Raw genomic sequence first — 16643 nt, 5'->3', positions numbered from 1 at the left:
GGCCCAATTGATTCTGGGGTGATAGTCTTGACCAAAGGGGGTGTGTGTGTTGGCAGTTTCTGGTAGCTACAGACCACGTTGACAGTAGGATAGCTAAAAAATGAGGCATGTTTGCTGTGGTGAGATAACTTCTTGACATCCAAAATTCCAGTCTAATTGACTTCTCATCTTTATCCATTTGACCCAAACCCAGGGGAAACCCTGCAATAATGAAAAGACACGGGCGTTTCTGCTAGACTCTCTACTTCCTTTGCCTGCTCCCAAGCACAGCCTGCACCACTGAGCAGCACAGAGCGGTGCAGGGTCCCAGCCAAAGGTCCAATCTTGCTTTGGTGCAGGAACTAATTGGTTGCAAATGCTGCAGCTGGATTACTGACAGGGACTGGGTATGAAACACACATATACGCCAGTCTTGAAACAGCCGCAACGGCTCCTAGACAATTCCCAGGTGCAGTTGTGGTATCAGCCTTATTTCCCCCCTGACAATTTTAATTCTGCTTTCATAGGCTACGTTGCTTGCTGTCTTCTAATTTTTGTTGTTACTGCTCATTGAGTTTGTTATTTTTGACATTCTTATTGTAAGTCGCTCTGAGAACCTCTAGATTGGCACACAGGAGATCAATACATAAATAATGGGGGAAATGATGACTCCTGCTTGTTGCCTCACAGAGGGATCCCGGGCCCTTGGGCTAGCTGAGGCCTCCCGCAGGCCAGGAACTGCCTGCCGCCTTCCTGTTGAACCACTGCCTAACCACGTGGGTGCTCCCTTCCTCTTCCTGTGGGAGCCCTGTGCCCACGATCCTTTAAGCACGGAGCCTCCTTGACCTCTTCTCAGTCCCCACAAGAGTCTCACCATTTTCATCCAGCTCCTCCTTCTGAGGCTTGGCCTTTTCTTTTTGCTGGGAGCTGTCTGTGCTTCTGCTGCACTCCTCTTCATGGTGACAAATCCTGTTCTTCCTATGCCTGACTCTCTTGAAGAATGAGCGGAGCCTGAAACAAAATTGAGACATTAAATGGGCCTTTCTTGGCAAGGGATCACATTTCTAAAAGATTAATTAGAGGTTTCCAAAATCCTCCATGTTGTAAACTGACAGTAAAGGTCATCGTAGCTTTCAAGAGAAACCGAAATAGGCTGGTGGGACTGCAGGGCAGGCAGGCGAACCCAGTAAGGTATCAATACTAATTTATGGAGCCCTCGTTGTTCAGTTGTGCAATAGATGTAAGATCAGGCTAAAGCCATGTTTGTGCTAGGGATGGCCTAGCAAGGGCTGACCAGCATAAACTTCCCCGGTAATGAGGGAGCCAGGTTTGGAGGGCACTATCCCGCTACGTACAATTTTACTTTTGTGGTTCTTGTCATTATTGCAAATCCTTCTCTGTTGTGGCAACCCAGTTATGGAAGGCTCTCCCCTGGGAGGCCCAACTGGTCCAGACGCTAGCTTCGTTTCGGTGCCAAGTTAAAATGTGGCTTTTTATCAGTGCCTTTGAGGGCTAATTTCCCTAAAGCTGCATGCAGTTTTATTTGGGTTTTACTGGTATTGGTTAATGGTTTAATACATGTTTAGCTGTGTAATTTATGTATCGTTTTATACTGTTTGAATTGATATTATCTGTACGCCGCCGAGATCTCAATAATATAGGCTGGGATACAAATATTTTAATACATACATACATAAAGCCCTTCGCTTCTCTCCAAGTAGACCAGCTAGGCCTGAACTTCTACCAATCTGTTCCAGCCAGGATTTTATTTACCGGCTGGGTTCTATGAAGACTGATAACTTTATAGAACCTATCTATAGGGGTGGGGGGACTTATTAATTATAAGGCAGGAAGGCTTAAAACGCAAACTAGTCTAGACTTCAGTGTTTTAGACGCATCAACGCAACTTCACAACCTATCAAACAGATCTTAAACAGAGGTTAACACTCCCCCTTTTTTGTGTGGGCACAGACACTGTGGGCGCAGCACAGCACACAATCAAGCGTATCTAAATCCTGTTAAAACAAATGGGCTGTAAAGACACCGGATTGTGGCATTTGCTCCACCCAGCAGCAGGGCCTTGCTCCTAATCGTGGGGCTTCCTCCTCTCTCGGCAAGCTCTGCAGGCCCAAAGATTTGTCAGTCATCTAGGATGTAAAACCCGAACCCTGGGGCACACATCACCTTCCACAGAAAGTCATGTTCTCTGGTAAATTTCGTCTTGACTCAACCTTCAATTTCGTCTTGACTCAAAAGCAGAAATTTTCCAGACCTTTGTGGGCAACTCTAGCTCATTACAAGGTGCTTTATGTCATATGTGACATCACAATCACGGCTGAATCCATTCATCACAGTCAGTGTCAGCACTGGCATGACGGCCTGGAAGTCCCAGTTTGCCCAGGCCGAGGGCAGCAGCAGCAGTTGCACCCTTAGGATGCCCCCTGGAGACGGGAAGTCACGTGGAGCACACAGCTGATCCGTGGGTTTGGAGCAGGAAGGGTTCCTGCAAACAATGCAGGGTCACTGGGGGGGATCACACATCTCCACATCTGAGGATTATCATCCTATTTCTACAGAAGTAGTTTTATAATGTGACTGGGCCCAATATGGATCAGCTTGTAAATCCTCTGGTTATTATTATTATTATTATTATTATTATTATTATTATTATTATTTATATAGCACCATCAGTGTACATTTCCGCAAATCCATTGGACAGGGGATATTCTGAAGTGGAAGTGGCATGTTCAAAATCCTGTTCTAATAAACGTTTTTGAAATTCAGCACATTTAAATGGTGGTGCATTATCAGTTTACTATAGCAATAATTTATGGCTGACACGTAATATTTCTGGTTCTCCTTTTTCATTTCTCCATGCCCAATGGTATCCAATTTCCATGCTCATGTATCGATTCCAACAGGGCTTATAGGAATACAAGACACCTGGGAAGCTGCCTTAGACTGAGGCCTTAGCTAGACCTAAGGTTTATCCTGGGATCGTCCCGGGGTCATCCCTGTTCATGTAAATGACACACAGGATATCCCGGGTGCAGGCAGGGATGACCCTGGGACGATCCTGGGATAAACCTTAGGTCTAGCTAAGGCCTGAGTCAGACCCTTGGGTCCAATATCTAGCCCAATATTCTCGACACTGGCCTCATTCAGACAACACGCTAAACCATGCTGCTTAACCACAAAACCTTAACCATTTTGTGATTAATCAGCATGGTTTAGCGTGTTGTCTGAAAGGGGCCATTGATAGGGTTTCCAGCCCTATCTGGAGATGCCGCTGGGGATTGAACCTTGGACTGGCTCTCCCATGAGCCATGTCCCTACATCTTAGACTAAAACACCACTAACCTGCTATCTCTGAAGAGAACCTCATCATTTATGCTAACTTCGTTGCAGCGAATTACAGCAATGGCATTTTCTTGGTTAACACACCCACATTTCATTGCTTCCATCATTTACTGCAAGGTGGTATTCTGAGCTGGCTGAGCAAAACCCATCCACATTAGGAACATAGGCAGATACCTTAAACCATGTTAGACCACTAGTCCATCTGGCCTTGAGTGCCAAATGTTTTGGGAGAAAAGTGGGGTACAAATGAAATAGAATAATAAACCAATAGTATTGTCCCTATTGACCGGCAGCGGCCTCCAGAGTTTCAGTCGGGGGTCTTTCCTAGCCCTACCTGCGTCTGCTGTGGGGGATTTTGCATGCAAGGTATATGCTTTGCCACTGAGCTAGTCAGAATCATAGAATAGCAGAGTTGGAAGGGGCCTACAAGGCCATCGAGTCCAACCCCCTGCTCAATGCAGGAATACACTCTAAAGCATCCCTGACAGATGGTTGTCCAGCTGCCTCTTGAATGCCTCTAGTGTGGGAGAGCCCACAACCTCCCTAGGTAACTGATTCCACCGTCGCACTGCTCTAACAGTTAGGAAGTTTTTCCTGATGTGCAGCCGGAATCTGGCTTCCTTTAACTTGAGCCCGTTATTCCGTGTCCTGCACTCTGGGAGGATCGAGAAGAAATCCTGGCCCTCCTCTGTGTGACAACCTTTTAAGTATTTGAAGAGTGCTATCATGTCTCCCCTCAATCTTCTCTTCTCTAGGCTAAACATGCCCAGTTCTTTCAGTCTCTCTTCATAGGACTTTGTTTCTAGACCTCTGATCATCCTGGTTGCCCTCCTCTGAACACGCTCCAGCTTGTCTGCATCCTTCTTGAATTGTGGAGCCCAGAACTGGACACAATACTCTAGATGAGGCCTAACCAGGGCCGAATAGAGAGGAACCAGTACCTCACGTGATTTGGAAGCTATACTTCTATCAATGCAGCCCAAAATAGCATTTGCCTTTCTTGCAGCCATATCGCACTGTTGGCTCATATTCAGCTTGTGATCTACAACAATTCCAAGATCTTTCTCGTTTGTAGTATTGCTGAGCCACGTGTCCCCCATCTTGGGCTCCGCGGAGCGCCTTGCTTACAGGTAAAGCTCCAGCCGGCCAGAGGAAGGTGGGGTGTGCTTGCAGTGGGGAGAGAAGACCTTGGGGCTGCAGGAGCCTGGGCTCTGCAGTCTCTTTCCCCCAGCTGCTGAACATCTGCTGACTAGTGCCCCGCCTTGCTTACAGGTAAAGCTCCAGCCGGCCAGAGGCAGCGCCTCGGCGCTGGCGCCGCACTTTGCGTCGCACAGAGGAGCCACCCTGTTTTGGAGAACACCAGCAGACCATCAACCAACAGCAATTTCTCAAAAAACTTTTAATCAATTTTTAAATAATTTTTAACATGTGCCTGGGGAGCTCTGGGGAATATGGGGGTGCCTGCATAACTGTGGTCACGGGTAGGGGGAGGTATGGTGCTGGGGGAGGAACAGGCCAGATGAGGAGAAGAGGGGACAGATTCCTTACAGCTATCCCCTCTTCTAGACCTTTCCCCAACCAGATGGTTCCTGGCGGCCTTATCAGCTTGCTCTCGGGTCTGGTGCTGCTGCTGCTGAATGCCAGTCAGTCCAAAACAAAATCTCTCTCATCCATGATCTGATTGTGGATGAGGGGGCTGACCTGGTATGCATCACTGAGACCTGGGTGGGGGAACTGGGAGGGGTTGCTCTCACCCAGCTCTGCCCTCCTGGGTACTCGGTGCAGCACCAGCACAGACTCGAGGGCCGGGGAGGGGGGGTTGCCGTGGTCTATAGGAATACAATCTCCCTCTCTAGGCTTCCTGTTCAGTCGAGTGTTGATCTTGAGTGTCTGTACTGTGTGTTGGGTACTCGAGACAGATTAGGGATTCTGCTGGTGTACCGTCCACCCCGCTGCCCCACAGTCTCCCTGCCTGAGCTGACAGAGGTTGTCTCGGACCTGGTGTTGAGAACCCCCAGGATGGTGGTTCTGGGGGATCTCAACTTCCATGCCGAGGCTGCTGTATCTGGAGCGGCTCAGGACTTCATGGCTGCCATGACAACCATGGGGCTGTCTCAACATGTCATCGGCCCAACACATGCAAAGGGGCACACGCTTGATCTGGTTTTCTCGACTGGACAGGAGGATGGTGATCTGGAAGTGGGGGAACTAACATCTACCCCCTTGTCATGGTCAGATCACTTCCTATTGAGGTTTAGACTCTCGGCGGCCTTTCCCCTCTGCAAGGGTGGGGGGCCTATTAAAATGGTCCACCCCCGGAGGCTAATAGACTCCGATGGATTCCAGAGGGCTCTGGGGGATTTTCCTGCTGATATGGCCAGTGCTCCTGTCGAAGCCCAGGTCGCTCTGTGGAATGCAGAGATGACTCGGACGGTTGACACGATCGCGCCCAAACGTCCTCTCTCTCTGAGCAGAGCCCGGTCAGCTCCTTGGTATACACCTGAGCTGAGGGCGATGAAGCAAGAGGGGAGACGGCTAGAACGCAGGTGGAGGAAGACTCGTGCTGGGTCTGATCGAACATGGGTTAGAGCTCACTATCGAGCCTACTCTGTGGCGGTGAGGGTGGCAAAGAGGCAGTTCTTTTCCACCAGCATTGCGTCTTCTCAGTGTCGTCCGGCGGAGCTTTTCCGGGTGGTTCGCAGCCTGTTACACTCTGGGCCAGGGCGAGAGATGGTGGAACCCTCGGTAGCATGCTGTGACGAGTTTGCATGGCACTTTGAAGATAAAGTTGCTCAGATTCGTCATGAATTGGACACCACACTTAATGCAGCTCCACTAGTAGAGGCGTTCAGAGTGCCGTCCGGTTCAGTTTTATTGGATGAGTTTCAGTTATTGAGGCCCGAGGATGTGGACAAGGTGCTTGGCCAAGTCCGGTCGACCACTTGTGTGCTTGACCCTTGCCCCTCGTGGCTCATTACATCAAATAAGGAGGGGATCGCCGGCTGGGTCCAGGAGGTTGTAAATGCCTCCTTGAGAGAGGGAGTGGTGCCAGCCTCTTTAAAAGAAGAAGAAGAAGCCTGAAGAAGCCTAATCTGAACCCGGAAGATGTTAACAACTACAGGCCGGTGGCTAATATCCCTTTCCTGGGCAAGGTGCTTGAGCAGGTGGTTGCAGGACAACTCCAGGCACTCTTGAATGAAACGGATTATCTAGATCCATTTCAATCAGGTTTCAGGCCTGGTTTTGGAACGGAAACTGCCTTGGTCGCCCTGTGGGATGACCTCTGTCGGGAGAGAGACAGGGGGAGTGCGACCCTGTTGGTTCTCCTGGACCTCTCAGCGGCCTTCGATACCATCGACCATGGTATCCTTCTGGATAGGTTGTCTGAGCTGGGAGTTGGAGGTACTGCGTTGCAGTGGTTCCGCTCCTACTTGGATGGCCGATTCCAGAAGGTGGTGCTGGGGGATTATTGCTCTGTGCCATGGCTCCTAAGCCATGGGGTTCTGCAAGGCTCTATCTTATCCCCTATGCTGTTTAACATATACATGAAGCTGCTGGGGGAGGTTATCCAGAGATGTGGACTGAGGTGTCATCAATATGCGGATGATACCCAGCTCTACCTTTCCTTTTCATCAAACCCAGGTGAGGCAGTGACTGTTCTGAACCAGTGCCTGGGCACGGTAATGGACTGGATGAGGGTTAACAAACTGAGACTCAATCCAGACAAGACGGAGGTACTGTTAGCGGGTGGTTCATCTGTCCGGCGAGGTGATGTTTGTCCTGTCCTGGACGGGGTTGCACTCTCCCTAAAGGATCGGGTCTGTAGTTTGGGGGTGCTCTTGGATCCAGAACTGTCACTTGAGGCACAGGTGAACTCAGTGGCAAAGATCACCTTTTATCAGCTTAGGTTGATATACCAACTATGCCCTTATCTGGACAGAGATAGCCTAGCTACAGTTATCCATGCTCTGGTGATAACCTCTCGCTTGGATTACTGCAATGCGTTATACGTGGGGATGCCTTTGAAAACGGTCCGGAAGCTTCAGCTGGTACAAAATAGGGCAGCAAGGTTATTAACAGGGACTGGCCGGTGAGATCACATTATGCCAGTCCTTTTCCAGCTTCATTGGCTGCCAGTCCAGGTCCGGGCCCGATTCAAAGTGCTGGTATTGACATTTAAAGCCCTAAACGGTTTGGGGCCAGGTTATCTGAAGGAACGCCTCCTCCCATATGTACCTACCCGGACCTTAAGATCATCTACAGGGGACCTTCTCCGTGAGCCCTGCCAAAGGAAGTGAGGCAGGTGGCTACTAGGAGGAGGGCTTTCTCCGCTGTGGCACCCCGGTTGTGGAACGAGCTCCCCAGAGAGGTTCGCCTGGCGCCTACACTGTACTGCTTTCGTCGCCAGCTGAAGACCTTTTTATTCGCTCAGAATTTTAACACTTAATTTTAACTTAAATTTAAATTTTACTGTTTTAACTTTGTATTTTAATCTTATATCAACTTTGCTGTGTGGTTTTATCCTGGTTGTGCTTTTTATACTGTGTTTCGTAATTGTGTTTTAACCTGTTGGGTGTTTTATTGTGGTTTTAATTTTTGTGAACCGCCCAGAGAGCTTCGGCTATTGGTCGGTATAAAAATGTAATAAATAAAAATAAAATAAATAAATAATAAAAATGTTGAAGAGCACTGGGCCCAGGACTGAGCCCTGCGGCACCCCACTCATTGCCTCTCCCCAGTTTGAGAAGGTTCCATTGATAAGTACTCTTTGAGTCCGATTCTGTAGCCAACTGTGGATCCACCTAATAGTTGTTCCATCTAGCCCACTTTTAGCTAGTTTGTTAATCAGAATGTCATATGGTACTTTGTCAAAAGCTTTGCTGAAGTCAAGATATATGATGTCCACAGCATTCCCACAGTCCACAAGGGAGTCCTATCAAAAAATGAGATCAAATTAGTCTGACAGGATTTGTTCCTGACAAATCCATGTTGGCTTCTAGTATATATGTGCTGTCCAGTTCTGTATTATGGCATAAGCTTTCCTGGACTACAGCTCACTTCATCAGAGACTTGGAGTATTGAGATATCAAATATATAAATATACGCACATGGTTTCAGAGGAGAGGACAATCCTTAGTGCAAATGCTTAGGCTTTGCACTAAGCATCTTTGTAAAATAGATATCACAATGATAAATTGTGCTTCGGCTATTGGACAATATAGAAATGAAAATAATAATAATTATAATGAAGATGATGATGATAAAAGTACTATTTCCTTCTTACCCTTTGAATTGAGCCTCTAGCCTACAAAAACCCATAACTGAAATTGTATTAGCAATTGTATTACCTGAGGTCATATATGAAACTCTGGGTTATGCTTAAACTGCAATAGACATGTCAGACATGGAGTGTCTAACAAAATTCCACCGTCGTTCCTTTGAGGAAAAAAATGGCTTTTTCCTTGGACTTCCATCTACAGACCTTCATACTGGAATCAGTCTCTTGCATGAAATGCTTTCAGCCACATTCACAGCACAGTCAAGCTTAAAACTGTGGTTCTTTTATTTTCTTTTAAAAACTCCAGTCACCTTCAGCTTATATGAAGTCTCCATGTTCACTCCTGGTACTGTGTTATGCTATTATCACGTGAGCATTGCTTTTGTGAAGGCAGGCACTTCGTAAGCAAATGCTGATTTTGAAAAGATGAAACACTGCAAGTTGTACAAGTTGCTCTCTTGACTCTTCCTCCTCTCCCTGGTCACTCAGCCAACTGCCAATGGAACCCTCTTCCTAGGTGGAATGCTGGGGGCACGCCGGTCGTTATAGAAGTTGCCCTTCTTTGTCCTCCTCCTCCTTCTGTGTTTTAGGGCAGGGATGGGAAGCAGCAAGTAGGTCACCATGTTAGACAAAGGTTCTTCCGCCCAGGGGTGAGATCTAATTAGCCCCAAAGCACGACTCCACTTTCACAATGACAGAGGGTTCAAAAAGCATTTTATTGATTTAAATCAAGATCTGAGCTCTAAAAGGCGAGTGGTCAGACAAAGAAAAGGAGGGTGCGGAGCCTGGCAGCCATGGAACTGGTAAGGGAATTGTGAAGCTCAAACCGGCCAAACCGGGAAAGTCAATTATCTTGTTTAAAAGCACATAAGTCTCAGATGAGCATGTTGGAAAAGGACTATGAATATTAATTGTCGGTGTTATTGATGTTTGCGAGAGTTGAAATGATGTAAGGAGTGGAGGAACTGATGTGATAAAGCAGTGTCTCTGAGCGTTTCGGAGTGGAAAGCGAAAGTAAACTGCGTATGTGCTGGACTGTGCTGGATTGTGCACTGCAGTAATTGCGTGTTATTTTTAGAACTTTCCCAGCGAACGCTGACTTGATTTATAGTGAATTTCACTCCTTGCTGGAAAAGAGAGAGCAATTAATTATTGGAACTACAGAAAGATAAAAGCAGCCCGGGCAAGGACTGTGTTAATCCGGGACATTAAGAAAGAGATTCATAAGGAGTGGGGAAATTGATTTTGAAGCAGCATCTGGAGAGGGGGCTAAGCTGTTTGGAACAGTTTGGAACCCTAACTGTTGGAGCTCCCCCAGCGAATGCTGACTTGATTTATGGTGGATCTCACCCTTTGTTGGAGAAGAGAGAGTTGTAAATTCCCGGGAACTACAGAGAGAGAAAAATACCCCGGGCAAGGAAGAAGAGCCAGGACATTAAGAAAGAGATTTATGCCCTATGTCGAACATTAAAAAAAAAATTAAAACCGAATTTTCAAAAGTTACCTGGTCAAGGAAACGACCCAGTAATCACAACCTCCCCCACCTTGAGAAATTGGCCTTGGAAGAAGAGCAGGGAGAGACAGAGATAGCAGCGGCAGACCCTACAATGGCGGAAGGTGGCAAGGCACCAGTTGGCAAGGAGCCAGCCACCATGGCTGAAATCAAAAGTTTCATAGTAGAGAATAATGAGACTATTTTTAAGAGAATCGATCAACAGGCTGAGAGATCAGATAAACGAATGGCAGTGCTGGCTGATAAGATTGCTCAGAACGTTAAGAGCATAAAAAATCTGGAGGTAGGAGTAAATTTCCTGGAGAAAAGACAGAATGTTCATGAAAAAACCTCTAATGTCCAATTTCAGGACCATGAATTAAGGCTGATCCAATTAGAAGATTACAATCGTCGTTCATCAATTCGTATTAAACATCTGATTCAATCACAAGAAGATTTGAGAGGCATAATTCTGCAATGGTTCAAAGATATGATGCCTGATTTGGAAATAGAGGACTGTGATTTAAACAGAATTCATAGAGTGGGGGAACAAAATTACAAGGGAGCGACTAGAGATATTCTGGTAAAATTTGGCAGTTACTACAAGAAAGAGCAAGTTATGAAGAAATTGAGATCCATGGCCCTGCTACAATAGAAAGACAAAACAGTGCAAATTTACAACGATCTTTGTCAGCATACACTTAATTGGAGACGTAGTGTTAAGCCGATAACGGAAATATTAGTGAAAAAAGCAATAAGATATGCTTGGGGTTACCCTGTATTTTTAAGATTTACATATGGTGAGAGGCAGCACAGAGTAGCCTCTTTGGATCAGGGCAAGGAGCTGCTGAAGAGTTTGGGTCTGTATGATGATGCTAGTTTGACTGAAACAGGCGGGGAGGGAAGTGAGGCAGGGGCATCTGATAATTGTAGACAGAATTGATAAAATATAGAGACCTTGCTGGCCAGGCGAAGCACTGCCTCCCCCCCTCCCCCCTAAAAGTAGATGGCCGGAGTGATAGACTTACGGGGATTTGGGAGGGGAGAGGTGGGGGGTGGGGGGTAGGGGGGAAGAAGCGGGTTGGAGTATGGGATTGGAGGTTTTTTATGGTATTTGTGTCTTTATATATGTGAATTTGAGTTACAGAGCACAAGGGATCGAAAGAGATATCAAAAGGGTGACCATGGATAAAAAAATAAAAGTATCAACGCTCAATGTTAAAGGTTTGGGGGCAGTCGTGAAAAGGAGGAGAATTGAACAATGTTAAATAAAGAAGGATCTGACATTATTATGTGGCAAGAAACACATCAAGGGTTCGAGAACGCAAATATGATAAGGACAAAGTGGTCAGTTTATTATGAAAAGTCATTGGGGACTTCAAAAAAAATGGAGTGGCCACTTTGATTTCAAAAAAAGTGGATTTATATTAGAAACTATAAAGAAGGACGGTAGTGGTAGATACCTTATGATAAAAGGCAAAATTGAAGGAAAAGTATATACATTAATTAATGTTTATGCCCCAAATGTTTATAAAGTTTTTTATAAAATTATTTAAAGAAATAGAAGAATTTAAGGAGGGGTATGTCATCTTAGCTGGGGACTTTAATATGGTTATGGATAATAGATGGGACAGGTCAAACCTCACTAACGTTTATTTATTTATTTTATTTATGTATGGATTTTTATGCTGCCATTCAGCCAAAAAAGGCTCTCACGGCGGCTTACAAAAGTATTTCTTGACAAGAGAAAAGAGAAATAATATCACTATAATGAATAAATTAGTAAAAGAAAATGATTATGTGGATTGTTGGCGTTTACTTAATGGGGCAAAGCCTGGGTTTTCATATTATTCCCCAGTTCATCATACATACTCTAGGATAGACTATATATTTGTCTCGAAAGAGTTTGCAACTAGGGTATGTAAAATGGGGGTAATAAAGGTAACAGATCACGCATTGTTAAGTTTAGAGTTTACAATTAAGAAGAATTATAAAGAAGCATATAGGTGGAAATTGAATACAAAAATTTTGAAATTGTCAGAGTCCTGGGAAATTAATGAAAAGGGAGGAACAGAAGGGTCGGTGGTTTGGGACACCATGAAGGCTGTAGCAAGAGGAATTTGTATTAGAGAAATGTGTAATTTAAAAAGACAACAATATGCAGAGCAGGAGAAGTTAGGGACAGAGATTAGGAGTCTGGAGGAAGAATATTGGCAGGGTAAAAATAAATATAAATTAATAGAAATACAACCTAAGAAAAAGGAGTTAGAGAATATAAATATAGAACAGGTTCAGAAAAACATAATTTATATGAAAAGGGAGTATTTCGAAAATAGCAATAGAAATTCTAGATTGCTTGCCAGACTCACACAAAAAGAAAAAGCGAGAAATGGGATAGGAGCATTGAAGGATAAACAAGGGAATTATTGTCATACAATGAAGGATAAAATAAAAAAAATTCAGGAATTTTATCAAGAACTATATAAGGGGAAAGATATCCAAAAAAAGAAGTTGGAAGATTATATAGAAAGGTATATAAAGAAGAGAATAAAAATAGAACATAAAGAGCTAATGGAGAAGGTAATAACTCAAAGAGAGGTTGAAGAAGTAATAGACAACTTGCAAGTGGGTAAATCACCGGGAGCAGATGGTCTAGGATCAGAATATTATAAGGTTTTCAAAGGGTTTTTAGTACCGAAATTATTGAAACTTTATAACGCTATATTGCAAGGAGAGAAGACGCCAGAATCATGGGAACATTCATTGATAATATTAATTCCAAAACCAGATAAAGATTTGACTGTCCCTGATTCATATAGACCTATTTCACTAATAAATCAAGATGCTAAAAAAATTTCATCAATTTTGGCAAAACGGTTAAATAAATTTATATCGGAATACATAGGAGAAGGCCAATGTGGATTTGTGGCGGGTAGACAGATGCACAATTTAGTGGGAAGAGTTTTAAATGTAATATATGAGATAAAAAAATCTAAGATTAAGGCAGGAATTTTGGCACTGGATAGCTTTAAGGCTTTTGATTGTGTGAGCTGGCAGGCACTAAAGATTATTTTAGATAAAATGGGATTTGGAAATAAATTTAAAATGATAATAGAACAGTTATATTCCCAAAATACAGCTGTAGTGGTGGTAAACGACGGACTCACTGATAAGATACGACTAGCCAGAGGTACAAGACAAGGATGTCCGCTCTCGCCGGTCCTGTTTGTAATGGTTATGGAAGTACTGGCGAATGCATTAAAAGATGATGGAGAGATAGAAGGAATTGGTGGTGTAAAAAAAATAAAATTGAATATGTTTGCGGATGATACCCTATTAACTATCAAGAATCCAATAAGAAAGATAGATAGAATTAAACAACAATTGAGAGAATTTGAAGAAGCTACTGGATTAAGAATAAACTGGTCCAAATCAGAGATGATTTTGTTTAATTATACTAAAAAAGAAGAAAAGGAATGGGAACGGAAGGGAATAGAAATGAGAGTTAAGGAACAGATTAGATATTTGGGAATTAAAATTACAAAAAATTTAGATAATCTAGAGAAGGAAAATTTAATTAAGTTAAAAAAGAGGTTTTAGTAAAACTGGAAAAATATAAAAGATTAAATTTATCATGGTTTGGAAGAATAGCATTAATAAAAATGAAGATTTTAGCAAAGATTAATTTTGTGTTTAGGATGTTACCAATAAAAATTTCAGAGTTAGAGATAAAAAGTTGGCAAAATATAATAAACAATTTCTGTAATGGAGATAAGAAAGCGAGGGTAAATAAGAATAATTGGTATTTAAGTCAAAGGAAGGGTGGAATGGGTCTCCCAAATATAAAATTATATTATGTAGCAAACAGATTAAGGCATATAGTAGAAGCAATTATAGGAGTAGGAGACTTAGATTGGATGGAGGACAAAACTACAAGTAATATAGAGACGAGATTGGAAAATGTTTTTTTTAGGGAAGGAGGGAGAAAATGGGTTGAAAGTATAGGTAATCTGCTCCTGAGGTCTCACTGGGAAATCTGGAGTAAATTTAAAGGGGAGCTGCTTCCAAGCGGCTCCCCTTTGTCACCGGTAAATAATGTTAATGAACTTCCCAGAGGAACTGAAGGGCAGATTAAGTAAAATATTAATAGAGAAAAATAAAATGAAGTTAAAGAATTGGTTGAGAGAAATAAATACAAGAGAAGATATGGAAGAGGTTTTAAAAGAGAAAAAATTAACTTGGTTAGATTATAGGCAATTAGAACAGTGGAATAAAAAGTGGATTAGAGAAAATAGAGTTTGTAGAGAAATGACGAAGTTTGAGGAATTAATAGTTAAAAGGGAAAAATGTAAGGAAAAAAAATAAGGGAGGAAGTTCAGTATTAAAAGGGTTAATGAGTGAAATATATAAAATATTGCTAGAGAAAGGGCTGGTGGATAGTTCAGGAAAATTGGTATGGGAGACAAATTTGAAGGTACAAATAGGACGACAGAGCTGGGAGGGACTCTGGAAACAAAGAGTGTTGAGAAATATGTCAGTGAGAATAAAAGAGAATTATTTTAAATTTTTGTGGAGGTGGTACCTAATCCCGATTAGATTGAATAAGATAAATAATCAGCATTGAGCAAATTGTTGGAGAGGTTGTGGGGAAAACGGAACGTATTTACATATGTGGTGGGAATGCAAATATGTACAAAGATTATGGAATTTGGTGTTTTTGGAAATTGAAGAAATAGTGGGAATGAAAATAGAACAAACACCAAAAATTGCATTACTGTCACTATTAGAAGATTTAAAATGTGGAAAAGAAATTAAAGAATTGAGTTTGAGTTTGCTGACTGCAGCACGATTGATGGTAGCTAGGAACTGGAAGATTCAAGGGGAATATTCTATTGAAGAATGGTACAAAGAAGTATGGGATATAGCTATTAATGATAAGTTGACTTGTAATATTAAATGGAGGAGAGGTATAACTAAAATAAATGAGTTTGAAGGAATCTGGAAACAGTTCCTAATATTTGTGTTTTCTAAGGGAAGTGGGAAACCGCCAGCAGAAGAAAGTATGAGATTTTGGAAGCAGGAATAGATCCCGAGGTGGGGGGTGCACTTATATGTTAAGAATTAGGCATGTGCTCCGCTCCGATTAGAAGCGCAGAAGCAGGAGCGAATTGGCCTGCTCCGCCTTGCCCAGAGGCGGAGTAGAAGTGGACCGCGGGCCCCTAGAAGCAAGGCGAAGAGAAGCAGCCATTTTCGGAGCGCTTCTCTTTACGCAGTCCGCTCTGATCGCCATCTTGAAACATTTCGCATTGCGGAAACATTTTCGCATTGCGGAAAAGAATCGCGGATAACTGTGTTGTTTTTGATGCTATCTTTCTGAAAAATCTTGTGCTTAGAGAGTCGTGGATGGGGGTCATTTTGAGAATACTCTCAGCTCTCTGCGTGGTTCGGTTCGCGTGCAATTTTTTTAAAAAATCGGGTCAACAAACAGGGACAGCGCTGGTAAACCGGCGGTTTGGTTTTTTTTTTTTTTTTTTTTTTTTTTGAAGCGATGACAGGCACATTCAACTCCCAATCCTGATGAGAATTGATCACCTCATGAAGCATCCTCCAATCCCAGCGTGGGATGGGGGACAAAGGCAGAGCCACCCTGAGACGTTTCTGCTTTCAGTGTCTTTGTGGGTTTGGCGTTCGTGGAGAGAGGGTCTACTTTAGTTAGCTGCTGCTGTGTACTTTGGAGATAGATTAGGATTTAGCTTGGCGCGCGTGTGTGTGTTTCTTTGCTTCTTTCTGACTTTTTGCTTAGTTTGCTGTGTGTTTTTCCCTTACTTTGATTTAATATAAACTTTATTTTTAAATTTTGGAGTGAGTGTTTGGTTGGTTGGTTGTCCCCCCCCCCTTTCCTTCTCTTAAAGCCTGACTTACTGTGTTTCATCTTCCTTCTATATACAAAAAAATAAATACCAAATAAAAAATTATTCTCTATTTCTTCTCTCTGTTACTTGGACTGTGTTATATTGTGTGCTGTGTGCTGTGTGTGTGCAGTGCACTGTTTGTGAAGTGCAACAGCCACAGATTGAGCATTTCAAATCCTGTTTGGGGAAAGCATACACACACTTCTTGTCCCAATTCCCTACATTTAGTAATATTCTTAAACATATTTTTATCTTCTTATACATATTCTTAGTAGTATATTAGTATATTCTTATACATATTATTATTAGTATTAATATTTTATTCTTATACATATTATTATTAGTAGATATTATTAGTAGTATATTATATCATCATGAGAAGAGGGAGCAGGCGTGCTGAAAGCAGCAAGGCTCAGGCTACCAGCAGTAAGCAGCAGGCTGCCTCTCCTGCTGTAAAAATCAAACGGGCAACTCCTTGGCTGGCTGCTCCGCAACAGAAGCAGGACAAGCAGCAGGCAGGCGCACTCTCTTCTGCAACTTGTGCCCGGCGTTCTCTTTTTGAGGGTGGGAAAAGTGCCCCTTTGCAAGAGGCACGTGGCAGCAGTGCCATTAGAGGAGTATC

At 43.3% G+C, this 16643-nt stretch overlaps 1 protein-coding gene across 1 annotated transcript in view; it reads right to left on the bottom strand.

Moving 5' to 3' along the window:
* LOC134410257 (maestro heat-like repeat family member 5) overlaps positions 1–16643 on the bottom strand; it is a 90506-nt gene that overhangs the window by 59554 nt on the left and 14309 nt on the right. Inside the window, exons 3-4 of the mRNA XM_063143428.1 lie at positions 2278–2420; positions 854–971 (exon numbers count right to left, since the gene is read on the bottom strand). Coding sequence (XP_062999498.1) covers positions 854–971; positions 2278–2420 — 261 coding nt within the window. The remainder of the gene's footprint in view (positions 1–853; positions 972–2277; positions 2421–16643) is intronic.

This window comes from Elgaria multicarinata, chromosome 17, assembly GCF_023053635.1.
Source record: "Elgaria multicarinata webbii isolate HBS135686 ecotype San Diego chromosome 17, rElgMul1.1.pri, whole genome shotgun sequence".
Classification (NCBI taxonomy): domain Eukaryota; kingdom Metazoa; phylum Chordata; class Lepidosauria; order Squamata; family Anguidae; genus Elgaria; species Elgaria multicarinata.
The sequence above is the reverse complement of the archived record's forward strand: the minus strand, read 5'-3'. Positions and strand labels throughout refer to the sequence as shown.